Here is a 26,769-nt window from a genome sequence, read left to right as displayed (position 1 = left end):
TTTTTCATAGAAATCTACAGACGAGCAGAGCACATTTGAAAAGGAGAGAATAGCTCATGCCAAACTGATTATGAAGCCATTTATACTCCGTAGAGTAAAAAGCGAGGTAATGAATGAATTTGTGTAGTTATTTTGCGCAACCTTCGTTTTCGTTGCTCTCTAAAATTGCAATAGTCCTTATTTTATGTGGCACCATTACCAAAAAAAAAAAAAAGCTGTTATTAATGACAGCTTTTCTATTAACTTCAAAATAATCCAAAAAGTGTTTGTCTCTGATTAAGCGAATGCCTCACAGTAGGAGCCTCGTATAGTCTGTACCCTGCGGTGCCTGTGTATCTGCCCAGGTATTTCCGTAACCCACATACAGTACCTGTTTATGGCAGATCATTCGGATTTCTTTGCACGCAGACATGCGAGTGTGTATAAACAATAAGTGGTCAGTGTATTCTTTAAATTAACAGCCGTTGTTTTTTTTTCTGGTCATTTTTTAACAGGTCCTTAAGCAGCTGCCGCCCAAGCAAGACCACATAAAATCCTGCCCAATGTCCAAGAAACAGCAGCAACTGTATAATGAGCTGCTGAATAAACTGAAGAGGTCAATAGAAGGAACGGGTAAGATCCCAGAAATGGGTTGAATTTAATGGCAGCTGGCTATTTTCATGTTTATCACGGGAGGTCTCTCTTGTCTGAGCTGTTAAGTTAACAGTACTCATTTTTCTTTTGTTTATTGAATCTGCTTACATTTTGCAGAATAAGCAGATCTGAAATTGATTGGCAAGTCGCACACAAATTTTGAATCTTCTGACGATGTAAAAGATTTTCTTTATTTCAGAGAAGAAATCTGAATTATGCAACGTAATGATGCACTTAAGAAAAATGGCCAACCACCCATTACTACACCGGCAGTATTACACAGCGGAGAAACTGAGGGCCATGTCCAAGCTTATGCTTAAGGTAAATACATGCCGTTACAATCAACTTGTTATGTCTGCCAAAAAAGAACATTTATTTAATGTGGCTTAAAATATGTTGAACATTTAGTTGCCTAAACCTATTCTTCTATTCTCAGAGCTGCCCACCCCTGAATCATCGTAGTCCTGGCTTTTAGCTTTAACATTTAATAAACTTATAGCAAGCCGTAAAGTTTCTGCCTTAGTAGAAAATGGCTTAATGTCAGAAATTCTTGTACTCTGTCTGCCTGCCAGCCAAACAAACGAAAGAGATATTTGCAATTGGAGTACTTGTTTTATCGAGCGCTAGACCTTTGATCTTCATTTCCTACACATTAACATGTTGGCCCTTTCCACACTCTCATTAAACCATAAAACCAAAAGTGCAGTTGAGGGCAGAACTTTAGCACAATGTCAAGGGCATCACTTATTTGGCGTTAAGCATTCAGGGTTTCACAGGGACACGGCCCCAGGAAACATTTTATCAGGTTAGCCCTGGGGGAGTTGCTGTAGTTCTGGAAGTGCTGCTCGTGAATAGTACTGAAGGACACGTAACAAACTGTGTGTTGCACGTTACTTTTATCAGGTTTAAATACTATGGTAAATGTTTATTGGCAGACCCCTTCAAATCAAGCAGGCAAAGATTTGTGTGCTTCACTTTATGTAAATATTTTTTATCATCACATGATTATTCAAATGTATGCCGTATTGAGAAATAGCTTTCCTTAAGGTCTTTCGGGATGTTGACTTTCATAAACTTGGGTATATCCGTTTTCCACCCCTGGCTATAAAATGGCACGCCTGATCATGTTGTGAAATACATTAATAAAAAAACAACTTTTGATGATCTCATTGGATGGTCTTTGATGTAGAATTGTCTTCTATAAGCCTTTGAATTAAACGATAGAAGAACGTCGGCCTCTTTTAAGCACGTTGTCTTCTCCCTCTGTTTAGGAGCCCACGCACCGCGATGCCAACCCTGAGCTCATCTTCGAAGACATGGAAGTTATGACAGATTTTGAGCTTCACAGACTTTGTGGGGAGTTTACGAGCCTCACGGATTTTCGACTTGAAAAGGAATTGCTCTTAGATTCTGGAAAATTTGATGCGTTAGGTCGTCTTTTGTCTGAGAAGAAGAAAAAGGTGTGTGAACAGTGTAATGTTCAGCGACTCCGCATGAAAAGGATGTCAGGCTGTTGATCTGTTTTAGTGTTAAGGAAAAAGTTCATTCTGTTATGACATTGTACAGCTATTTAACTCATATCTATTTCCAATTTCCTCTAATTATGTAAACAGTAGCACCATTTGGATTGCATTTACTGGGTTTTGGGCCATATACAATACAAATAAAACCTGTTTTGATAACTTTTTATGGGTTCTGTATAGAAGGTAAATACGTATTCGGCCCATTTAGTTTGCCCATTTATCCTCATGTAAAGACCTTAATCAGTCTAATTTTCTTGCTGTAGTAACCTCTACCACTTATGTTGGGAGGCTACCACACTCACTAAGATAGAACTTCCTTTCTAAAATGGCCACGGTGAGATGAATTTCTTAAGATCATGGCGATAGAACTATGCATTATACAAAGCCACCCAAGTTCTTGCAGGGGAAGCTTACTAGGGTTGGCCCTTTACAGTGTATAGTGATATGTCATCATAAACCTCTTGGTTTCATGTTATGAGCTCTTGTTCTTGTGCAAGATGCTTGTCTTATCCACTGCCTGGATCAAGTATTGCTCTGCATCTAGCAAGAGCTAAGTGATAAAAAATAATGTGATCCTTTGAGAACAGGGTTTCCTAAAATATGGTCGCCACTTTCTTCTGTGGCTTTAACTACTACCACCCTACAGATTGTATATCCTGGAAAGTTCAACTGAAATAAGACATGTTTGCACCACCTAAAAATATACAGTTATTTTGGGGAAGGAAATCATAGTGTGCAGGGAATATCAATGCTTTCTTACTGCTGGGCAGAACAGTGCCTCTAGGTTCCACCAACAATAATCTATAATGGTCGAGTACAACTCAATCATTTGGCTTTTACTAACCATTTCATACTAGGATTGTTTATAATTGAAATCAAATCCTTTGGTGCTGTAACATGTTTCATTGTTTCTTCTCAATTTGTATCGCAGGGTGACCGAGTTGTACTGTTCAGCCAGTTCACCATGATGTTGGACATTTTAGAAGTATTCCTGAAGCATCACCAGCATAGATATGTCAGACTCGATGGCAAAACACAAATATCTGAAAGGTTGGTACCTAATGAATCTCAAAACGCTACTCTACAGATATGCTAACCAGCATTTTCCCTGGACTTCTCAAATTCTTCAGTTTAGACCTGTTCTTATTCCCAATATATTTCCCAAACACTTATTTGGACTAGACGTTTGTTCTTTCTAGCATTTGCTGTCTTAACCCATTAATGACAAAGCCCGTACATGTACGGGCTCAAAATGCATTGTTTTCAATGGGTTTAGGGACCGCCCGTTGTCCTTAAGGGGTTAATTAAAGTATTTGCATCAATCAAATATTACCACCTTGACAGTGACAGTCATCTTCTCTTTCTACAGGATAAATCTTATAGATGAATATAATACAGATATGGATATATTTGTATTTCTCCTCTCAACTAAAGCTGGTGGCCTCGGAATCAACCTCACGTCTGCAAATGTTGTCATCCTTCACGACATAGACTGCAACCCATACAATGACAAGCAGGCGGAAGACCGATGCCACAGGGTTGGCCAGACCAAGTAAGGACTTTTGCTACACCCATTTATATACCAAATGGAAGCTTTGTCCAGGGAACAAGATAAACACTGATCTCTGGTTTACATTATTACAGAATTCTGATGTTTGCAACATTTCTGCGTAGTTACACTCAAATTTAAGAATATTGCCAAAACACACTCATGAAAGCTTCAGCAAACTCTCTAGCATCACCCACAGCAGTAGAGTTTAGGTGAATCTGTAACTTTCTGTAGCATTACCAGGCATTAGGAAAGCTTAAATAATAAGCTACTTGTAAATCGATGAAACAGTCTTTAAAGTGTTGTTTGGGACAGCTTCAAAGTGGCATTTCTGGGATTAGTGAGAAACTTTGCTTCATTGGCCCCCAGCTCTTTGCAAACAGATTAACATCTCATTGAGATTCTCTACTTTTTTCCCTTATTTTTTCTTCTGACTGCTTCGTTGTATACGCATTAAATGCTGGGGTACCCTCTTGCTATTGTGAAGATTTGTCCACAATATGTCAGGATTATGATAAAAACTATGCTTTGGTAGGGGACTTAAATATATATTTTGGGCCCTATGATAGCAAGTATTAGAGACTTTGCTTATTCAACCTGACCCAACACAGGTGCAACATTTGCTGGCTTTTTCATTTAATATTTATTTTGCTTTGTTTTTAATAGGGAGGTAACTGTTATAAGGTTAATAGGCAAAGGAACAATTGAAGAGTCTATGCTGAAGATCAGCCAGCAAAAATTAAGACTAGAGCAAGATATGACGACTGCAGATACAGGTATGTCTGCATGCCCTTTGGAATGCTGTCTAAAGGGTCTCAAGGTATATCTGTTTTGCTGTATGCAACGCCATTGGAAGAGATGCATGTTTGTGTTCAAGAATTACATGCAATCTCGGGAAGAAATCATTAAACCTAGTGGTTATTCAGAACTCGATTGTCTTCGTCACTGTGTAGCATTACGTGCTAAATTTATCAAGTGCTCTCATGTAATAATCAGGATGATTGCTCTATACATCGTGGTTCAGTGCTTGAGACCTCGCCTCTACAGCCACACAGAATTTTCCAAGGTGCCTCGGAACTCTCTGCCTTATTTGCAGATGACTGTCTTTCTGGTGTATTATGGATAGGAATGTGATGGATTTCTTTATTTCTTGTTTTACTTTTTAAAACATAAATTTTTGCTTTTAAAGATAAGTGTACTTTTTAGAATTTATATTTACTGAAACATATTCTTATCTTGCAAATGTGTGAGTATGTACATATATATGGGTTTAAAAAGATTTGTATTGTAATGGTAGTCTGTTTTAATTTTTTTTCCATTCTAGGTGATGAAGGAACCATTCCACTTGATATGGCAACGTTACTAAAAGCATCATTGGGTCTTTAACAAAGAAGAACGCTTTGCTACGAGTTGCTACTTGCTGAAACGAAACCAATTTTATACTGACTCTGAAATTGTGAAAGATTTGTACATTGGTTTTTCCTCCATTATAAAGTTTTACTTTCTACTATGAATTTCTGACCATTAGTAACCTACGATCGCCTAATGGTGCAAAATATCCAACTGAACAGCTTGTGGCAGCTGAAAAACCAATTTCTCATATAGGTTCTTAAGAACTTTTGGGACTTGTTTACCACCCGTTGACTAGTGCTTTAGTATTTTTGTACTGTAATATTTTCTACCTCTAATTCTATCTGCTGTATTGTGCGTGTGTATATATTTACATGTGCCTTTTTTATGTTACTTTTATGTCAAGTTGTTCATATGTTGTATGTTTCTAAAAAGCACTCCTACCTTGACTCGGTCAAAGGGCACAATTTACAGCACCCAGTTTATTATTTAACATGCAAGTTTCATGCTTTATTTTTTTTTTTTGGGAAACAAAATAAAATATTACTTAAATGATTTTAGATTAAGGTTTACTTTATTAAATCTAAAAACCGGGGATGGATGCTACACAATGTAGCCTGTCTGGTCCTTGCATGTCAGGCAATAGTTACATGTGTTTATTGACCACAAAGGTAGACGTGTTTAAGTAGACTAGGCTCAAAAAAAAATTTTGATAAACTTTGTAGGCAGATGAAGGTTCTTGCAGTCTGCATCCAAAAGATGTCCTAATACAATGCCTACTCAAAAACTTTTAACATATATATATATATATATATATATATATATATATATATATATATAAATTTGCATAGTGCAGCCACTGAGAAACTGCTGCACAACACCGTCCGTGCTCCTCCGAGTTTTATTGTTCCCATTTGATGGGGCAGACTTGAGCCTTGTATGTGGCTTTCACCCCCAATTCAAACCCCTTGTGTTAGGCAATATTTCCTATAAATATTTGAACACATCTACTCTTCCCAATGTTAAGACATTACACCTGTGCTTGTGTCTATGCCAATAGAAGAATTATCGCCATCAGGTACTGCACCCATGTATTGTCTGCCATACATTTATATTACCGTATATTCCGGCGTATAAAAGTCGGGGGTCGTCTTATACGCCGGGTATACTTACTTACCGAGCCGGACTGAAGAATCAAGAATCTCTAGGGGAGGGGCGAGCGGAGAAGCCGCCTCCCCTGGGCCGGTCTTCAGGGCCACGCCGAGGTAGGTGCAAGATCGTGATCTCCCCAACTAGCCCTGATCAGTGGGCGCCCGATGAGCAGGGCTGGTTGGGGAGATCACGACTAGCCCAACAGGGAGCTCGAGGTCTGGCAGGGTTAGGATACAGATGCCCCGCAGCGGTGCAGGGGACCGTATCCTACTCTCTGATACGCTCAGACAGCCTCCCCTGCCGGCACTTTCCACGGGGGGAGGTTGTCTAAGCGCATCGCACAGACGTTCCGGAAGTTGTATACCATTCTGCACCGGTAAGGAGGATTGTTAAAGCTTACCGCGCAGACGTTCACCGACGAGCGTAGACAACCTCCGCTGCCGGCACGTCTGCACGATGTGCTTTAACAATCTCCCTTGCCGGGAATTTCCCTTGGGGAGTCCCGGCAAGGGAGATTGTTAAAGCACATCGTGCAGACGTGCCGGCAGCGGAGGTTGTCTACGCTCGCCGGTGAACGTCAGCGCGGTAAGCTTTAACAATCCTACTTACCGGTGCAGAACGGTATACAACTTCCGGTGCCGGAAGTTGTATACAGTTCTGCGTAGAATAGATGTCCCCTGCTGGCCCTGCAAGACACCCGGGAGTCTGCACTGGTAAGTCTAGGGGAGGGGGGCACATCTTGGGGGGGACACAGAGTGGCAGCATATCTCGGGGGGGGGGGGGCAGAGCGGCAGCATATCTCGGGGGGGGGGGACGCAGAGTGGCAGGATATCTCAGGGGGGCACACACAGAGTGGCAGTGTGTGTAAAGGCAAGGGTGTGTGGTGAGGGCAGTGTATAAATGTGTATGTATGTACAGGCGTATGTTAAGGGCAGTGTATGTGCATATGTGTGTTTGTAAGCTGGTGTGTACGTATGTTAGGGAGAGCTGACCCACCCAATCCAAGCAGGCTTTGTATACAACAACCAGCCAATCCCCGGTAAGGTACATCGCTTGCCGTGATTGGCTGGTTGTTGTATACTGGGTAGAGGGGTAGTCTTATACGGCGACTATAGCCCAAACTCTATATTTTAACTGCAAAAGTTGGGGGTCGTCTTATACCCCCAGTCGTCTTATATGGCGGAAAATACGGTACCTCTATCAAATCTATGTTCCTAGATAAGTGCAGTTGTGTTCGTTCCTTGAGATTATGCATCTTATTTTAAAACCTAAAAAACTAAGTGTGGGGAAAAAAGTCAGCATTGTGTTCTTATTGCAAATGGATTTTATTTAAGCTGCAATGTGATTACAATGTTTTTCATAGTGGGTAAAAAGTTATTTTCGCTTAGAGTTTAGTCTTGGGGCGCCTTTTGATCCACGCTGCAATTGCTGGAATGGCTCTAACTCTTTTCTTCAGAGCTTGTAGTTTGTGGTAATCCTTTGCAAAATCAGCGTGAAAACCTTCTAAATCTTCACTGAAAGTATCCCAATAAAAGTCAACAAGGCTTACCTAGAGAGAGAAAACAAATTCCAAATGTTCACATGATCTGAAATAGTTTAGAGAAGGTTATCATAACCTGTTATCATAAATCTGTGATACATACAATAATGAGGTTAAAAGTGACACATGGTTTCCCACAGATACAGTGTCTGTGGGATTAAATGGTGTTTTTTTAATGACTGGATTTTAATATAGTATAGCTTAATGACATTTACCCCTCACAACCTACACATCACCCATGGTACGTGAACATTATTGGACAGCAGAATGTGTCACATTGTATTCAGTACAAATGTATACTACACTCCTACAACGGTGTCCTCTTCCTTGTCAAACTGTACTCCACTTTCATATCCTCCTTTTTAGACCAATGATGCATGGTTTTTCTCCCTTCTCTGTCTTTCCAGACCACAATTCTTTTAATTTCCAGGATGTTGCCAGCCACCAACGAAGAGATCAAATTCTAATCAGATTCATTCACATGTATTCACCCTATCTCGTTTGCATTTAAGTTCCTAGAGTGAATTGCGTAAAAACTATTAAATTCATCTCTTTTCATTCCCTCCCTACAGTCTAGTTTCAAACACCTTCAAGCTACCAAAACCGCTTTAACAATAGTACCGTATTGGCTCGAATATAGGCCGCACTTTTTCCCCCCACTTTAAGTCTTTAAAGTGGGGTGTGGCCTATATTCGGGGTCTAGCAGTCCCGGGCGCTGGGCAGGCACCGAGGTTAGGATACAGATCCCCCGTAGCGGTGCAGGGGACCTGCATCCTACTCCCCGATACGCTCAGACAGCCTCCCCTGCCAGCACTTCCCACGGGGGGGGGGGGGGCGGCACGGGAGGTTGTCTAAGCGCATCGTGCGGACCGTCTGCACGATGCGTTTTACCTCTGCCCCCCCCCCCCCCCGACTTACCGGAGCAGACTCCCGGGTGTCTTGCGGGGCCGGCGGGGGACATCTATGCAATACGCGTATACAACCAGAAGTTGTATACGCGTATTGCGTAGATGTCCCCCGCCGGCCCCGCAAGACACCCGGGAGTCTGCTCCGGTAAGTCGGGGGGGGGGGGGAGGACAGTGGCAGCATATTCCGGGGGGGGGGAGGAGGACAGTGGCAGCATATTCCGGGGGGGGGGGGGGAGGACAGTGGCAGCATATTCCGGGGGGGGAGGAGGACAGTGGTAGCATATCTTGGGGGGGGGAGGACAGTGGTAGCATATCTTGGGGGGGGGGGGAGGACAGTGGCAGCATATCTCGGGGGGGGGGGAGACAGAGTGGCAGCATTCTTTTTCTTTAAAAAAGCACCAAGCTTTTAGGGGGCGGCCTATATCCGAGCCAATACGGTATCCAATGTCTTGCTCTTTGCCAAAGCAAAAGGTTCCTTCTCTCTCCTGATACTCCTGGATCTCTGCCCCTTTCGATACTATCGATCACTGCCTTCTTGACTCATTTTCTTCCATACTGAATCTGCTCATATCTGTTTAACGTCCTTCTCTGGTAAGACATCTTCACCTCTTCTATTTTGTTTGCGTCCCCCAAGGATCAGTTCTTGGCCCTCTGCTTTTCTCTCTACTCATAAAGAGACAGGCAAGTTGGCTAAAACACAAAACTACAAATAAAAGACCCAAAACAAATAGGAAAGCAGAAACAAGTCATGTTAGATACATGTTCTTTTAGCTGTATTCGAGTTTGGATCGAGTTTTAAAATTGCTAATGGTCCTTTTTATTTTACCAACGTTAAGCAAAAGGTTTCGATGAGCCTCTGCATCAGCTTTACTTTAACAGTTTCTTCTCTGTTAGCCGCTGCAATATCACAACAGTATTGCACCCGTTACCTATAAGTGGTTTCAAACATCCTATAGAATACACAATATTTGTTTAAAAACAAGTAAAATGTACAATAAAAAATATACACTGTTTACTTACAGAGTCGCCAACAAACCATTGCTTATCTCCCAAACTCTTTTCCAACTCAGCCAGCAGAGGTGGGGCAGCTGTTTTTAGATATTCGTCTTGTTTCTTTTTCTAAATGACATGGGATAAAATGTCACTGAATACACGTACTGTCTACCGAAACAAACACAATAAGCCATCTTGATGTTTATCCATAGCAAGAACAAAATCACACAAGCGTGGGCACCAAAATACAGCACAAACCTAGTACATAATACCATCCATCAATATAGGTATAAACACACACCTCAGCAAGGAAGGTAACTAGAAATCCCAGGGCCCCGCACCTTCACCAAGCATCATGTCCCAAAGTGCCACCTTTGACCCCAAGCAGTTTATTAGTGCCATCCTAACCTCCAACAGCCTGCCTGTGCTGTCTTTGCCCCAGCTTGTCTGTGCCATCATTGCCTCCAACATACACTCTTGCGCACATGCTCACATATACTTAGATATGCATCCCTGCATACATACAAACATACCTGCTGCCCTCCTGCACCCCCTGGCATGACCAAGAGTTCCAGCTAATTGCCTTTGGCTTTTAGTTTGGAAAGGTCTAGCGTTACAGATTTAGCCAAGGAATACAGCATTAAAATCAAGCATGCTTTTCAAGTATTATTATTCAGGGCAGCAAAAGGGGCAGCTGCCCTGGGCCCAGTTATTCCTGGGGGGCCCCACAGCAACCACGTGGAAGTGTGATCAATTGCAATTATCTTTTAAGTGTGGTTTCTTTCCCAAGTAGGCTTTGTACTCTACAGGCCAGATTTTGAAACACATCACCATCTTACCGAGTCTGCATCAACTTCGTATGACCAGGGATAAGCTGTTATGAAGTCATCAATTGAATCTAATAAGGCATCGATGCGGGCATCATCCAAATCTGTCTTTCCTGATAATCCTATTGAAGAAGTAAAAAAGCTCATGAATTGTAATTTTGTATTATCACATTTCCCACAGTGTCTACTTTAAGAGGAATAGTCTCCAAGACCAATTGTATTCTGTTTTTATTGCCTTTGTTCAGTTGCCTGGGATAGGTCACGAGGCCCTAGCAATGGTCTACTCCTTAAATATGCCCTGACATTATTCTAAAACAAGCTGACCTTTTGGAATGTTATAAAGTCTTGCCAAATAAATATATATATATATATATAAAGGAGACATGTATTCATGTATTCTACATAAACATAGTTGTATAGAAACATGGGGTGGGCTTGCACCAGTACAGGGTAGTCCCCATTCATCTTTGTCTCTGTTCTAATCTAATGAGAAAGCAGCTAAAGGATTCCTAAACATTTTGTAAAGGAGTCGTCATGGAAAGTTTTGTCGGATGGTAGCCTGCGATTAATAGTACGGTGCTGTGAAAAAGTATTTCCCCCTTTTTGATTTCTTCTCTTTTTGCATATTTGTCACACTCAAAAGATTTCTCATTTTCAGTTTGTTGGCATAACAGAGTCAGTAGGTTGGAGCACATATCTTAATGAAAGAGAGTATTTCCAATCGCAGTCATGGTGTGTTAGTGCCCACGTTGTGTGGTTGTGTAGTCCATTTGTATTTGGTTGATCGAGAGTTTTGCAGAAATTTCCACAGGGAACGTCTCTATTTTGAGTAGTAAGTTCAAAGTAACTCCCCATGTGAAATGAATACCATTACATAAAGGAGATGGAAAACCCTCCCACTAAAATTTAGGGGTATGTAGAAGCATTATTAAACACTCATCTACAGACACCAGACAAGCCAGAAGGCTTGTTGTTCCCTCAGAAATCTCATGGTGCTGCCACAACCACAATGGACATAGGACTCGTCAGCATGAGGTTGTGATACTGGCTTAATACTTGAGGCTTGGGGTAACCAAGAAATACCATTACATAAGTTATGGTAGGCAAAGGTGATGGAAAACCCTTCCACAAAAATGTAGGGGTATGTAGAAGCATTATTAACCCCTTAAGGACCGGGCTGATATTTTCTTTTTGTATCCTGTGGGACCGAGGCTGTTTTAACAATTTTGTGGTGCTTGTGTTCAGCTGTAATTTTCTCCTGTGTACCCACACACGTTATATATTGTTTTTTTCAGGACAAGATGGGCTTTCTTCAGATACCATTATTTCAATCATATCATCTTATTTACTATAAAAAAAAAGGAAGTAAAACAACTAGCTAAATAGATTCTACTATTTGTCCTGAGTTTAGAAATACCCAATGTTTTTTTGCTGTTTTTTGTAAGTTATAGGGCAATAAGTACAAGTAGCGTTTTATAATTTCCAAACCTTTTTTTTCCCCAAATCTGGTCATTCTGCCTCCATCTCCTCTTTGGAACATCTTTGAAGCCTGTTAACTTAATTTAAGTAATTGAGTAACCAATGTAAGGATTGCATGTGGTAAACTTATTATTGTTGTTAGCATAAAGGGGTAGCGGTTGCCACAATTTCAGTTCCTCTGTTACTTCTTTGAGTATTTTAGAAACATTCAAAGCATTTAATAGGTGGGGATTTTCAGAGAAGGGGTCTAGGGTCAGATTAAACAGAAGTGATAACAGAGGGCATCCATGGTGGATTTGTACAAATTGAAAAAATCCGTAAATTTGCAAGTTGTATGAATTTCAATGCAGTAATCCACAAATAAGCAAAAATAGAAGAAATCGGGAAGGGGACTAATACTTTTTTCACAGCGCTGTTACCAGGATTGACAACGCCAATAACATAACATGGATCTTAAACTCATGTTTCAATGCCCAGTGAGGTTAACAGCAGCTAAGCTGTCTATGCGGATCTAGTACGCTGAACAGCAGAGGCTAGTCTTGAATAGGAATTTCACTGTACAGAAGAAGGAAGAAGGTTGAAGCTCATCGCTAGTCCCGTTGAGTCACATAGAATCCTGCGGAATAAATTCAGACATCTCTGGAGTTTTAGCTATAAAAGTGACTGTTAAAAAAATCACAACTGAATGTATAAACAGAAGTCCTCCCAGTCTCATATAGCATAAAATCTATATCTATCAATCACAAACCTATATTTAAAGCTCCGTTTATTATTCATGGTCATTGTCTTGATATGCAATCTGTCTAAATGATGAATCATTATTGTTACTTGCTACAAAAGCTCCCTCTTTCTCCCTGATATATGTATCACTGTAAGGAAATTATTAATTTCTCTCCAGTCTGCCTGTAATGCATATGTTAAGGGTTCTAAGTGGACTAGTGGTAGCCTAGATCACACCTGAAAGCGATGTTAATTATGGAAAGGATGGAAATAAAATGCTTATTATATACATATACACAGCGGCAAGAAAAAGTAAGTGAACCCTTTGGAATTATCAGCATTTATGTATACATTTGGATTAATTAAATTAAGGTTGAATTGTGTGGGAAGAACAGACTGCACTACTTATGCCATGGAGAAGTATGGTGGACAGAGCTTCATGATTAAGTGATGCTCTTCTGCCTCATGGGAAGGGCAGCTGACCATCGTTGAGGGGACAATTAATTCTCAATTTTATCAAGATATTTTAAAGCATAATGTCAGTGTGGTTGTCCGCAAGCTGAAGCTCAGTAGGACCTTAAGAGGGTAGTTCCTAGGAATATGGTTGAGCTTGAGCAGTTCTTGTTTGTGTTTTATTAGCTTCAGCACATTGCATTTGTCTATACTTGCCTTAGATGTAGATCAGATCACATTTCATGAACAATTAATACAGAAAACCAGGTAATTCCAAAGGGTTAATTTCCTTTTTCCTGCCCCCCCCTGTATACACTAAAAGGCGCTTACCTGCTTTTCTTGCCAGATATCGTCCTATAGCAAGACTCTGGTGAAGAATGACCCCATCAACTTCTAAAACTGGAAGCTTCCCGTATGGAATAGCTACAGGAGGAAATATATATTGTTGGAGACATTTATTTCAGTATTTATTTCTCAAAGCCTTTTTGCTATAAATGCGGCACCATATGAAGCAACGGCTAAGTGCTACGCATTTAAGTGCATTAATGAGATTGTATGGCAGAAATCCTGACTTCATCTTTGGTTCAAAGTTTATTAGCTTCAATAAAGACAGAAAGACCATGGATTGGTTGTTGAGCCGTTGTTAGGAAGATTATTTACATTTTAAATTTTTTGACTAGTTATAGCCTTTGGTACATCGCTGGCCCTTTGCTTAAGTGAACAAAGGTCAGGATGAAACGAGAGACCACAAATTTGATAAGATGTTATCACAAAACATTTGTTTTGTTATTCAGCTGCTAACAATTATTACTTAATGCATATTTGTGTTCTGCAATTAGCCTGGTTGGAAATAAATACTGATGTTTTAAGTACTATATTTTAAAGCAAGCTCACGTGAAAAGAAATAAAATGGGTCATGACCTTCTCTCCACCACCCTCTTCCATTCAAATCCAACAATGTTTACTGGTAGGAAACATGATCTAGGGTATATCATTATTTCAAGCTTTAGCAATTATTGTTCTGAAGGAATAATTATGTTCCAGAGTTCCCCTTGCAGTTTTGGCATGCTTGACCCGTGTTTTCTCCTGTATACATTCTGCAGTACCTCCTCTGTGGTTGCTATCACTCAAGGTATATATAGTTTGTTAAAATGTTTATGTATAGAGAAACAAATTGACTCTAAGGGAGAATTGTTCATTGCGTTGGTTTTTTTATTTAGTATGTATTGAAAAGTCTATTAATTAAAGTAGATCTTCATTATCAGCACTTCTCTCACAATGGTTTTAGACAGAAACGGCAAAGTTCTAGGTTGCTGGAAGCTAGATCGCAAACTGTTTAGGAGCAATATGGGCATAAAGAAGGAATCAGTCTAGCACTAGCTCAACCTGCTACCCCCCCCCCCCCAATTTTATTTTTGTCTTTTTGGTGAAATTCCCCAGTATGCGAGCTATTTAGCTGTGATTTACAAAACATATTTTCTGCCTCTATTTTGCTCACCTAATAGCAGATCATTGTTTTAGAAACCAATGTTTTATAGGGGGGCACACACAGCCGTAATGCTCTACTTATACATTAAGCAAACAAAATAGACATGTCAGTGTGGGGATGTTTTAAATACTTAAAATATACCTGATCCACTTTAGGGATTTTTGGCAGAGACAAAAAAAAACCAGCAGCAAAACAAGACCAAGAAAACACAAAATCTCTAAGTAGACCCTGTGCTATTCTCAAAGCTATGTACATACGTGGGAATTGACCAGATGAGGCCATGGAGTGTTCCCCTTTTAGGGGAGGGACAGGGCTAGTCAGCTTTGTGGACGGCTAGCCCTGTGTGGGTCAAATCTGGTGTGTTATCAGGTACGGTTATGTATAAGGTTATGTATACGGCTTGTGAGAACATGTATACTTCTCCCAACATTTCAGGTGTCCAATTTGGTACACCTCTGTTGGGGTTTGTGGCAAGAAATAGGAAAGGGTGTGAGCGACTATGGAGGTTGGCATGATCATCTACCCACATTACCCAAAGAGCCAGTGGAGGTCTATGTTGTAGTAGCACAGACTGTAACGGACTTAACTGTCATTTATGTTATAATTTGTTGTATGCATGTTCTGTTTTTGTAAGTTTAAATGTGGATAGGGTTTACACTGTCCATGTTGCAGGGGGGAAGGTGTTTGGGGTAGGACTGTTACTCAGAAGGAAATGGTCTTGGAATATGCTGAGTAATACTGGTCACAACAGTAATGAACAAGAGAGACAGCACATTAACAAGAGTTATCAGAGTCCATCCTCATATAGAAGGTTGATTAGTTTGTTTAGCAAACCCCCTGAAAGGGCATAAGCTCTTAAGGTGAATTTTTGGAGTTAAAAACGGAAAGTGTACAATAAAGCTTCTTAAAAATCATCAGTAAAGTTTTGGCCATCATTAAGACGGGGTCTGCTACATCATAGGCATGATCATCTATCCACATTACCCAAAGAGCCAACGAAGGTCTATGTTGTAGTAGCACAGACCTCCATTGACTTTTCAACTCCATGGGCCAGTCAGAAGATCTGTCCAACCAGCCCATGATTTTCATTGCCCACAAAACCAGGACAGCAGGGCAGCTATCTTCGGCCTGAAAAACACAGACTGTTGGGAGGTATGAACAAAGGAGTTCATGCATCATTTGGTAGGGACTTAAAAATGACAAATGCAATTGAATATTTTCTCCTTTAACTGCACTCTATGTTTCGATTTGACATGTTGGTATACGATTATTCTACTTGATGTACTTGCTTACGGTAATTAATGGGCCTTTAACCAGGAAGAAATTGTGTTACTCAAGCTAGTAATCATAGGTTAGTGGCGAGTTCTGCACAAATATAACATGATCCTTTTGAATAGCTAAGCTTTAGCTCGTAAGTCTAAGCCACCAGGTGTACCAGTTGAATAGGCCTCACACTCCACTGACCCAAAGATGTATCCTACTCTCCACATATTTTAGAGTTTGATCTGGAAACTTTGCTTCTCGGAATTAGGTATTTTTCATGTAAAGGTCTGCTTTAACTATTTTAAAGACGAAGAGGGAGAGACCTCTTAAACCTTTTCTCTAGTAAATGGGCACTAATAGTGACGTACCGTCAAGCTATGATTGAGAAAAATATTTTGGTTTTATTTCCTTCTATTTTCCAACCTGCCCCCCAGTTATGCACATCTGCCCCAGAAATGCCTTATACCCCTATATGCCACTCTGGCATTTAGAGGGTTAAAAGGCATATTATGGGGAAGAGTGGCATATAGGGAGGTTTAAGGCATTCAGGAGGCAGAGTGGCATATAGAGGGTTAAAAAGGCATTTCTGGAGGTAGAGTGGCATTAATGGGGTTAAAAGGCATTTCACAGAGCACTCTGCCTCCAGAAATGCCTTATGCCCCCCATTTAACACTCCCCCGCCCCACCCCAACTTACCGGTGCTTCTGACTTCCCTGTCATGTAGCGGGGGCAGCGTGTAGATCCCACGCACTTCCACTGCAGCCGGCAGGAGGCGTGGCTAGCAGCGGGGGTTGTCTGCGTCCATCGCACAGATCTTCCCCGACTGACGCAGACAACCCCCGCTGCTAGCCACACCTCCTTCCTGCTACAGCAGAAGTTGTCTACGCGAATCGCGTAACAGATTCTCGCACCCGGGCCCTGAGGCGTCTAGTTACGCCCCTGAAAGTAATAATTCATCAATGTTCATGCAAAGCCCCAGCCCACCTAGAAATGAGTTACCAAGGGACCTGGTATCTAAATCTGACCATGAAAACGAAGCAATAGACCCTGAATCTGCATTAAATGGTTTTAACCTTGTAGCTCTAACAGTAAAGAAAGTTTATCAGTAACTATGATTCAAAAGCAAAGAAGTATTTTCATAATTTGTTGTTTTGAAAGCATTTTTTTCTGCATTAAACTGATGTCCATTAGTTGGAATTTCTAGCAGTCCATTTCTACACATCTTCAAAAAGCATAACACCTTCCTTTCCCAGAAGAAACACACTTGGTTAGTATGTCTGAAATACATTGTAACCTTGAAAGGGTATGTTTTTTCAAATGTTACAAAGCAGCTTTTTATTTTTTATTTTTTATTTTTTTTATTCTCTAAGTAACCGTCAAGGCGCAAAATGAAGAGAAACAAACGGGGTCAATATAGATTTTTGGCTGCTTGGTGCCTTTTTCATTGTACAGACTATGCATGCATTAGCATACCAATTTTAGGTTTAAATGGTAGGTTAAAATTCTTACTAATAAAATTTGTATTAGGAATGTTTTAACAATATACAACATTAACCCCTTAATGACAAAGCTCGTACATGTACGGCCTCAAAATGCATTGTTTTCAATGGGTTTAGGGACCGCCCATTGTCCTTAAGGGGTTATATTAAGTTGAAGACGCTAGGTCACACATACGCATACTGGCAATAGCAGCACTCACTGTTTCTGTTCTAGTCAGGGTTACCTGTAAAAGTGCTGTTCCATGCAGACAAAAAGTTAAATTCCGCTCCCCATTAAGCAAAAAAACCCCCCCCCCCAAAAAACCTAAGCAACATATAATCTTCTGCTATGATGTCATATCCCAGGAGTCTTCAACAGAAAAGGGTGCTTATGTAATATGTTAGACGTTGCCTCTCAGTTAGGCTGGTGCAGTATGATATCCTAATTCTACAGTACATACATTCTACAATACATAAGTATTTGCCGCCTACCCCATTTCTTCTATTTTGGCTTACTTTTAAGCGTTTCAGATCATCCAACTAATATTTATAGAAGATAATGTGACTAAACACCAAATGCAGCTTTTAAATGATCACTTAATTTATTTGAAAGTAAACAGTACATCAAAACCTATATCACTCATGTGAAAAGTAATTGTCCCTCCACTAAACCTAATAACTGGTTGCGCCACCTTAAGCAGCAACAAATACTTTAGCGATAACTATTTACATCGCAGTGGAGGCATTTTCGCCCACTCTTCTTGGCAGAATTGTTTTAATTCTGACCTTTTTATGGCTCCAGAAGTTTCAATTCCTGTTCCTCTTAATCAATTCAAGCTAGAAGTACTATTCTATGCAAGTATATTGTATTTTTATTTTATATTCTACTCTTTAAAACCTGAAAAGTTTTTTTTCCCCCCAGTGTGTCACTTCCTTTAAAACAAATGAAAGCTTTACAACGCTGCTGAAGTGCTTTAAAATAAATCACCAATACATTGAACTGTCTTTACTAAGAATTTGCTGATGTATGTCCAAATACTGATACTTTTGTGTTCCTTGATATTTTTCGAAAGGCTTTCCTGATTTCTCTGGCAAATTGTAATAAAATGTTTAGTATGTATCCAGTTGCAACACTAAAAAGGCTACACTAGGACCCAAGATATAGCTTGGCATTCAGAACATTTGTATCTATGTTCTACATTTCTATCTGTATGTGCACACTCACCAAAATGAAATAAAAATAGCCCCATTTCCATAATTTTGTCTAAACTAACACAATGTCGACGAATGTTACATATCACTTGAAACACGACTCTCTGAATCTACTGCAGATGATCTTGTCTCATCTCTAATACACCTGATTGATAATTAATATGGTGATTTTTAAATATGGTCTGATCACCATAGCAACTTTTCAAGTGCTTACTTTTTATAAATAATATATGCATCCTCACATGCTGGAGCAAAATGGAACAAAAATGTCACTTTTCAGAAGCACTGCCAAGCATGGTAGACTAAACCGTTCTTCCTTGTTTTATCCTTAGGAGAAGATCTCCATCCAAACCTTATTTTTGAATGTTATTGTGACAGGGCCAGGCTAGCTGGCTCATGTGTCATATGAAGTTTAGCCGGGTCACGGAGCACTTTTGTGTCCGGTTCTGTATACTGTGACCCGGTAATATATTATATTGTGTTTATTGTGTAACCGGCCCAGAGACTGATGTGGATTCAGCCCCAGCCTTCAAAGAGACGATCCTATAATCTGGCTGGGGCTCTTAATCAGCCAACACAGCCCTGTCTGCCCAGACGGCACCCGCACTACAGGGGGGATAACACAGGTGGGGGAACCCATTGTATCCCTTAATCCCCTCACCTGATACATCCCCTGTATACTGATGGGATTTGTGATGGGATGTGGCTGATGGGATTGGGGGTTGAGTTCGGTACACATTGCATTGAGATTGTTTATAAGTTCTGTGTGTTTGTAATAAAGAGAGATCTTCTTGGTTTGCTACGAATGGTGGTCTGGATGATCCGTAGATAGCTGAGTGCTATCCGTATGAGGGACTGACTGGTGATTCCTCAGCCCTCAAACAGGGGTACCCAGCCTTGGGTACGGTGACCCTGTAACAGTTATCTAAATATTGTCTTATTGAAACGCAACATCTTGTGGCAGCACTATAGTCTCAATACTTACAAGGTTTGATGGCAGGCCAATTTTCAGGTTCAATCCTGATGTCCTCGTACTCCACATTCATATAGGCAAAGATGTAGCGGATAGGTTCTCCTCTTCCTCTCATGTTAAAGTATGTAAGCTTATAGTTAGGCATGGTCAGTTTCTAGAAAGGAATAAAAGGCAACATACATGTGCATAAGCTTCAAAACCCTTTTAACAGTACAGAAGAACAACAAGTTTCCTGCATCTGATGACTGCTTTAGGTTAATGACACATAACCATACTATAAAAAGGAATTTAAATATTGGAAATAAAGTGGTTAACTACACCTTTTTTTGTTTTGTCCTAGCAGTAGACTGTAAATTTTAGTAGGAAGAAGTAATGACAATGTTATACCTTTACTCGCCGAGCAGAATAAGAATAAGGATTATGAAGATAATACTTCTACTTCTAATTCTACTAATCCAATAAAGGTATCACCCCGATTTACTTCCTGTATTTTCATAGATAACATGGTACCACTCTCCACTTTCTAGAGAGCAGCAACTTGATAGGGCATTTTAGTGGCATAAGTGGTGAAATATTTCATGTATATTACTAAAAATATTCATTCAGGGCACTAATCGTTTAGCTAGCCCCTTTAAAATCTGTCAAACAGGCAACCACTGGTGAGATGCGGAGACAGCCATAATCATACTTGGGAACACTTTCTAATCAACACAGTTTAGGCCCCTATTCATTTCAAAGCAACACACTAGAAACTCAAGCAACTGTCTGACAGTTACAGGGGATAACAGTGGATTTTCTCCCTAAAAACTAAAAGTGAGATACACTAATACCTCAAGATGATAAGTTTTAGTTGTGACCTATTCTTTGGTCAGCTCAACTCCCCTTGAATTATTGTGTAATTGGAGTGTCATGTATAATTAACATCACTACATGTTTAAAGATATACACCAAAAACACACATACAGGGATGAATCCCATTGAACGTTTTTTGAAATTGCCTTGTATTTTTTTTAGCTGGCTGTGGCTTTGCACTTTTCGTTTCCAGCTGTGCCCCATTGAGAAAGTTCTCAAGAAAGCAAAATGACTCCTCTGTATGCTGCTTTTTTACTTGAGTCCTCTTAACAAAACTACTTCAGCAATACACCTGCTGTTTTAAACATTGATTTTGAAGTGTGCGCCTTTCACAGTTTATCACTGTAAGGTTGGTTAGATAATGCAAAATCTGTGACAATGTAGGATGCTACAAATCATCCTATTTTCTCCAGAAAGGAACTTCAGGAATATTAGGCACATCCATGTAGAAAGTTAAAAAAAACAGATGATAGATACTCCATTTCACACAGTTTAACTAAGTTGTATTCAAACTTTTATCTCTCTGTCCAAGGACGGACTGACACCATCCAGGGCCCCAGGCGACAAAACGTCATGACCCCTCCATAGCCATGCCCCATGACGAACAAAACTTTTCCTCATAATAATATAACTTTTAAACAGTGTAAAAAATATGTTGTTTTCACACATCACACAAATGTTCTTTATTAAATATATATTAAATAATATGGGCAGCAATTCAAACAAAAACAATATGGCACACGTAATCTTAAATACATAAATCCAGGAACACAATCTGAATAAAGTAAATATATTTACCGTCACTGTAAAGAAGAACATAAAGTAGGAAGTACAAAGGGTCTCCTCAAATACAAATTCACTGACTATTATAAACTTGAATGCTTATCCTAAAACTTGCAGGAGATTGACCTGGTTAAAGTTTTGGCCTACAAGAACAACCTACTTGCAGGTGCATTGAAGTTTCAGCACCGGAGACTCTGTGAAGCCGTTTAACCCCTTAATGACAAAGCCCGTACATGTACGGGCTCAAAATGCATTGTTTTCAATGGGTTTAGGGACCGCCCATTGTCCTTAAGGGGTTAATCAGCCATAGCAGGCCCATTTAACAAAAGTGGGTGCGTGGTAATTGTGTATAGACAGCTCCCGGCCCAGGCGGAACAGCATTTAAAGGAAAACAAATCAGCTCTCCACAGGGGCCTACCTAGAGTATTTGGCACCCAGGGAGATCCTCTATTTGGTTCCCCTCCACACATAATTTAAAGTTAAGAACATATAAGATTGCTTCCTATAAACAACAAAACCCGACAAAAAAAGTGCTATTCTACAAAGGTAAATGGATTCCCATCCTCTCTGAAACAGATCAAGCTGAGTAGTCATTAACCATAATTGCGTTCATTATAAGTCTATCCAGATGATGTTCCAGAGAACAGATGGCTGAAGAAAGCACTAAAGTTTGCTTCTAAAAATAGAAAGGATTGTAATAAATACCGAAATAACACTACAGGCTGTGCTAGATATGTGATAAATTAAAATAAATCTAATGAAACAAACTGCAAAAAATGTAGTAGTCTCTTGAAATTTCACAAATCTGTTTTTTAGGTTTAAAAAAAATCAAAGATTCTACATATCTCAACACTTGTAGGTAAATGACTTGTATGCAGATTATTAACCCGGTTAATTTGGACTTTGTCACAGCCAGCTGCGGGAGAATGTGTTGTGTGATCCTTGCCCAGACAACGTGACCTGAAACCTAAAACATGAATCTTTCATTTCAAATGTTGAAGATAAGGTAAATTATTAATAATAATAATGAGTTGAGTTAGATAAGGTAACTTATTAATAACTGGAATTTTGGACCTAATTCATGATGCAACCTATTCTACTATTAGTGAAAGTTTACTGTAGTGATGATTTCTTGCTTTTCTGGCTTACTGGTGATTTTTATTACCAGTATATATGTTTCACACAAGATTTGAACCAACTCAAAATGTTTCTTCATGTAATCAGAGAGAACCAAGCACTATTTTCTTTGAATGTGAGCAGGTAGATGAGGCAAATTCACAGTAGCAAACTTGCACCAATTCAATAAAATGTCCAATTCACATACATTTTTAACTACAGTTTTCCATTACCCCCTTCTGAGACGTAACAATCAAGTTGCTTGGAGGTCCATTACCCTTGGGTTTTTGACAGGTTATTTTATGGGTTGAAGGGGAACAATAGACTTACTTGACCCCCACCCCAATGACCAAAGAGTGGCTTAAAAATGCAGGGTGGGCTTGTATTTAACTCTTGGAGGAAATTGAGCCCACCAATGTTCCCCTCTGCATAACACCATATATTCCTCAGCTCCAATGGGTTGTCTAGATATCGTACATAATCTTGGGAAAAAATACAAAACCTTCAGCTTAATGCATATATTTTGCAGGTTTGGGTTTGAGTTCTGCTAATGTGTTTGTCTTTATTACAAAGATGCAGCACGGCAGTATACAACAGTTGAACTGTAAAAAACGAAAATTATGTACAAAAAACCCCATCATCTTATGATTTCATGTCATTTCCAAAAAATTAAGCTCCTCTTGTACTATTATTATTATTTGTTTGACACAACGAGACACATCTATAGAGTAGGTATCAAGGACCTCCCTTGTAGATAAAAGGAAAAGGGGCAAGTGAAACAAGCTTCTGGTTACAACTGCAAAGACATTTATTTTAAGTAAAGAGACAATTTAGAAAGAACACTTGAAAATGTTGAAGGAGTGAGATGGAGTTTATGTGAAAGTGAAGTCAGAAGTCTTTGGAGCGTCCAGAAGATTATATTATGTCCATGATAAAGTAAGATGCCATTGGGGATATTAAAGAAGATGAGACTGTACCAGCATTTTGCAGTAGAAATAGAAGAAAATGAATAATGAAGAAATTGGCAAAAGCATATTCTGGTGAAGTAGTTGTTGGTTAATTATGTCATTGTCATGGAAGCCTCACAGTCATTAACGAAAGCAGAATATTAAGCTATATGATTAGTGAATGAATGAAAGAATTAAACGTAAGGGGTCAACGTATGTTTATTTACTGTAAATACACATATGCCAACATCTTCCTTTTGGGTTTTACTATGAATATGAATACACTCATGTAGTAATTCAATGCATTTGGCTGGCAAGTGTTTGGTTTTCATTTATTATGTGTAAGAATAAATCTATAACCAAGTAATCGAAAACCCAAAGTATTAAATCCTGTGATTTCTAGGACGTATATATACATATGAACATACGAAAGAAAATATCATATTTTACAATGAGTGCAAGATTACAATACAACTTAAAAGCATATGCTACTTTTTACAACTGTTAAGCTGTAGTCTTATTAATTACTTTCTAAATTATCTGAATGTTTAAAAACTGCTGATTTTACTAAAAAGCAGGAAATCCCAGTTGCTGTATTTTAAGTAAAGGGTCACTTATTTTTTGACAACAAATTAGAATGCATTTAAACAATATACAAAGGAAATTGTGACCAGAGAAAATGAAAATCTTCTACACTTTTAATGAGTTAACAAGAAAGAGAGATAAATATTAGTTATTTCCATAAACTCTTCATAAACCGGTTGCCGACCCTGCCTTTATCCCAGATCGGCCCTGCCTAACCTTGATTTCCCCCCACCTGTTTAATTTAGTACTAGTGGGTTTTTAGGTAACTTAATTAAATTACATTTTTAAAGCAAGCAGATCAGTACAAACTGCTGGAACATGAGTATTTTATTCTAGAAATGTTTGCATTTCTTCCAAAGGGTTGGCTCTGGGTAAAGCGTGTACCTCAATAAACAATAATCAGAAGTTAACATGTTTTGTTACTCTTTTTTGACAATTTTTCCCTCTCCACTTTTAATTTTTAGTAAGGAAAAAACATTGATAGCTCATAAAACTGTTTTCTTTCTGTAATACTCACTGGCAGGTAAAAAGAATGGGTTCTCAAAGCTGAAAAATAACGTCCAAACTTTATAAAGCCCTTTTCAGGTACACAGCTTGAAGTATAGAATAAATTCAACTGGTTGCTATGTTGACCGACCCATATTTAGCAATTTACGCCAGAACCGCTCTTTGTAATTCTGATGATTCTTGATTTCCTCTTTTTGAAACAATGATTGCATTCAGTTTTGACTCAATAGAGGAAGCATGAGGGTTTTTTTTCTCTCCTTTTTTTACATATGAAAATCAATTTAACAGTTTGAGTGATGTGGCACACACAGCAGGATACCATAACTAGGACGAGACATGCAATTATCTAGCACTGGGGGGGGGCACTTCTCATTTGACAAATGGTATTGGTATCCACCTGTTTAACCATGAATGTATTATCATTGTTTGGTTTATAGTAATTCTCAAATGACTTCTATTATGTGGTTACATCAATGCTTCATTAGCACTACCGCAACAATAATGTCTCACTACTGTACCAGGAGCTTAGCAGAGCATATATATGTGTACAGTGTGTGTACTGTGATTATGGTTGAATGCCCAATTAATCATGTTATATTATCTATGTAGTTTCTTCACCAGGGCTGGACTGGCCATCTGGCACACCAGGGAAATGCTGGTGGGCGCTGGCCCAAAGCGTTCCATTCTCACCAACTAGATTTGCCCAGCCATACACAATGTGAGCATAAAGACGTAATGTGCGGCCTCTGATCTCATCTAGCCATCTGCTGCACTAATTTTGGTGGCAATTGGCCTGAAAGTGCAAGAGCCACCTTGTCATCCCAAGTCTATGCTAGACTAATATCTTTTTGGGAAAACTTATCTAGGACACATTAAGTGCATTATATAGGAATTCATGTAAATCCATTGATGTTGATCTTTAAATGTTTTTTTATTATATGATTGGGTGATATAAACAAAAAATATGCTAATAATTCAAGCAAAGGGTTATTAACCGACAGATGGCAGTCATTTTAGATCATGTTCGTCTATAAAATCCCTCCATCCCAAAAATTGTTATAGCTTTTAATCTGTGCCTTTAGAGATATTATGTAAAGGGATTGTTTGACTGGGTTCCATGTACTGTAAAGGCAGACTGGGTGCTTCCATACGGTCTTCAGCACAATTCAGTAGAACCACATTTTAAAAGTATGGTAGCTAAAGAGATTTTATAGACCAAAAAGTAATTAGGACTCACCTGCTCCTCTCATGTTTTAGAAACATAGAACTTTATGGCAGATACGAACCATTCAGCCCATCTAGTCTACCCAGGGCCAGACAGGTAATGACAAGGCAGTATTGGCACTTTATGCTCATATAGCATGTGTCTGGGCATATCCAGCTGCTGCCCATACACTACAGCACCCGATCTGCCGCTGGAGAGAAACAGGGCTGCCTTCAGGCAAGGGCAAGTGGGGCTCCCTCCTTGGATCCTGTACTTCAAAGTGGTCACAAGGCCACTTGCTTACAATTCTCCCTCACACTGGCAGTTTTCCCAAGTCAGAGTGAAAAAAAAAACTGTTATGATGTCATATTTCAGTGTTTCACTTTCCTCCAATTAGCAGATACCACAAGTTTGAGGGAGAGTAGCAGTCCATGCCAAACCCTTGTGAGCTTCCTTTCCAGAAAGGGTTAAGCTGGCCATGCATAATGCATACATAAAATAGAGATAGTTAATAAAATCAGTCTATTCATTATGTAGGACCAGTTCTTGTTCTGGAGATATCGAACCGTAATGTGAGAGAATTGAGAAGTTTTGCTCTGCTGCAACATAACTTTAATATTTATGTATGCTGACTGTAAATTCCCTCGTCTGCTATTCTAAGGATTTGGTCTAGGTTACAAAGGTCACAACAACATGATTAAACATGGATGATTATCAGGTCTGGGAGCCCATGAGCATGAAATATGCAGTGGGTTACTAGGTACCCAGTCAAATAAACATTAAAACTTAGGCTTTTAAATAAATATTTATTATTCACTAATGGAAGCCAACAGGGAAATATGTATGTAGCTTTCAAGTACTATAAAGGGAACGGAAATACAAAATATCATTTCAACTGCCTGAATAAATAACAATACACCATGAAATTATAAAATCATGTGGTACTTATTTAGCACACAATTTGTTTTCATCCTAAAAAATGTAATTCATTAAAAATTACCGAGAATGACATTCACTACTCATATTCGTGATGAAGTCAGTAGACTAACGATTTGGACAAATGTTTAATGTAATTTTTGGTCCATTCTTTTTCGGACACCAAATTTCCTGCACTTTCAGTTTGGAAAAATTCTGAGGGTTTTTTTTCCATCTCCATCCTACATTTTTGCAGAAGTGCTCCAAAAAGCCAGAATAATGTAGCCAAATTGGCATAGAAAGCGAGGTGTAGAATTG

At 39.4% G+C, this 26,769-nt stretch overlaps 2 protein-coding genes across 2 annotated transcripts in view; one reads left to right on the top strand and one right to left on the bottom strand.

The window, feature by feature from the left end:
- Positions 1 to 5,091, top strand: part of LOC149284095 (SWI/SNF-related matrix-associated actin-dependent regulator of chromatin subfamily A containing DEAD/H box 1-like) — a 34,117-nt gene extending 29,026 nt beyond the window's left edge. The window contains exons 17-24 of the mRNA XM_089497141.1: positions 11 to 106; positions 495 to 612; positions 833 to 954; positions 1,905 to 2,093; positions 3,088 to 3,206; positions 3,526 to 3,708; positions 4,372 to 4,481; positions 5,030 to 5,091. Of these exons, the coding sequence (XP_089353267.1) occupies positions 11 to 106; positions 495 to 612; positions 833 to 954; positions 1,905 to 2,093; positions 3,088 to 3,206; positions 3,526 to 3,708; positions 4,372 to 4,481; positions 5,030 to 5,091 (999 nt within the window). The remainder of the gene's footprint in view (positions 1 to 10; positions 107 to 494; positions 613 to 832; positions 955 to 1,904; positions 2,094 to 3,087; positions 3,207 to 3,525; positions 3,709 to 4,371; positions 4,482 to 5,029) is intronic.
- Positions 5,092 to 7,591: 2,500 nt separating this feature from the next.
- HPGDS (hematopoietic prostaglandin D synthase) lies at positions 7,592 to 19,687 on the bottom strand. The gene is made up of 5 exons (XM_089497165.1): positions 19,555 to 19,687; positions 13,458 to 13,550; positions 10,488 to 10,597; positions 9,676 to 9,774; positions 7,592 to 7,756 (listed from the first exon to the last, which is right to left on the bottom strand). The coding sequence occupies exons 1-5, from the start codon at positions 19,685 to 19,687 to the stop codon at positions 7,592 to 7,594; spliced, it is 600 nt and encodes a 199-aa protein (XP_089353291.1).
- Between the last annotated feature and the right edge of the window lie 7,082 nt (positions 19,688 to 26,769).

This window comes from Sceloporus occidentalis, unplaced genomic scaffold (genome assembly GCF_023333645.1).
Source record: "Sceloporus occidentalis isolate IW3139 unplaced genomic scaffold, rSceOcc1.0.p SCAF_99, whole genome shotgun sequence".
In the NCBI taxonomy this organism is placed as follows: domain Eukaryota; kingdom Metazoa; phylum Chordata; class Lepidosauria; order Squamata; family Phrynosomatidae; genus Sceloporus; species Sceloporus occidentalis.
This window is presented reverse-complemented; position numbering and strand designations above follow the sequence as displayed.

Coding starts and splice junctions, on each gene's coding strand:
- HPGDS (XM_089497165.1), bottom strand. CDS start 19,687: ATGCCTAACTATAAGCTTACATACTTTAACATGAGAGGAAGAGGAGAA. Junction 13,551..19,554: donor TTGGCCTGCCATCAAACCTT/GTAAGTATTGAG, acceptor TTCCTCCTGTAG/CTATTCCATACGGGAAGCTT. Junction 9,775..10,487: donor ACGAAGTTGATGCAGACTCG/GTAAGATGGTGA, acceptor CATGTCATTTAG/AAAAAGAAACAAGACGAATA.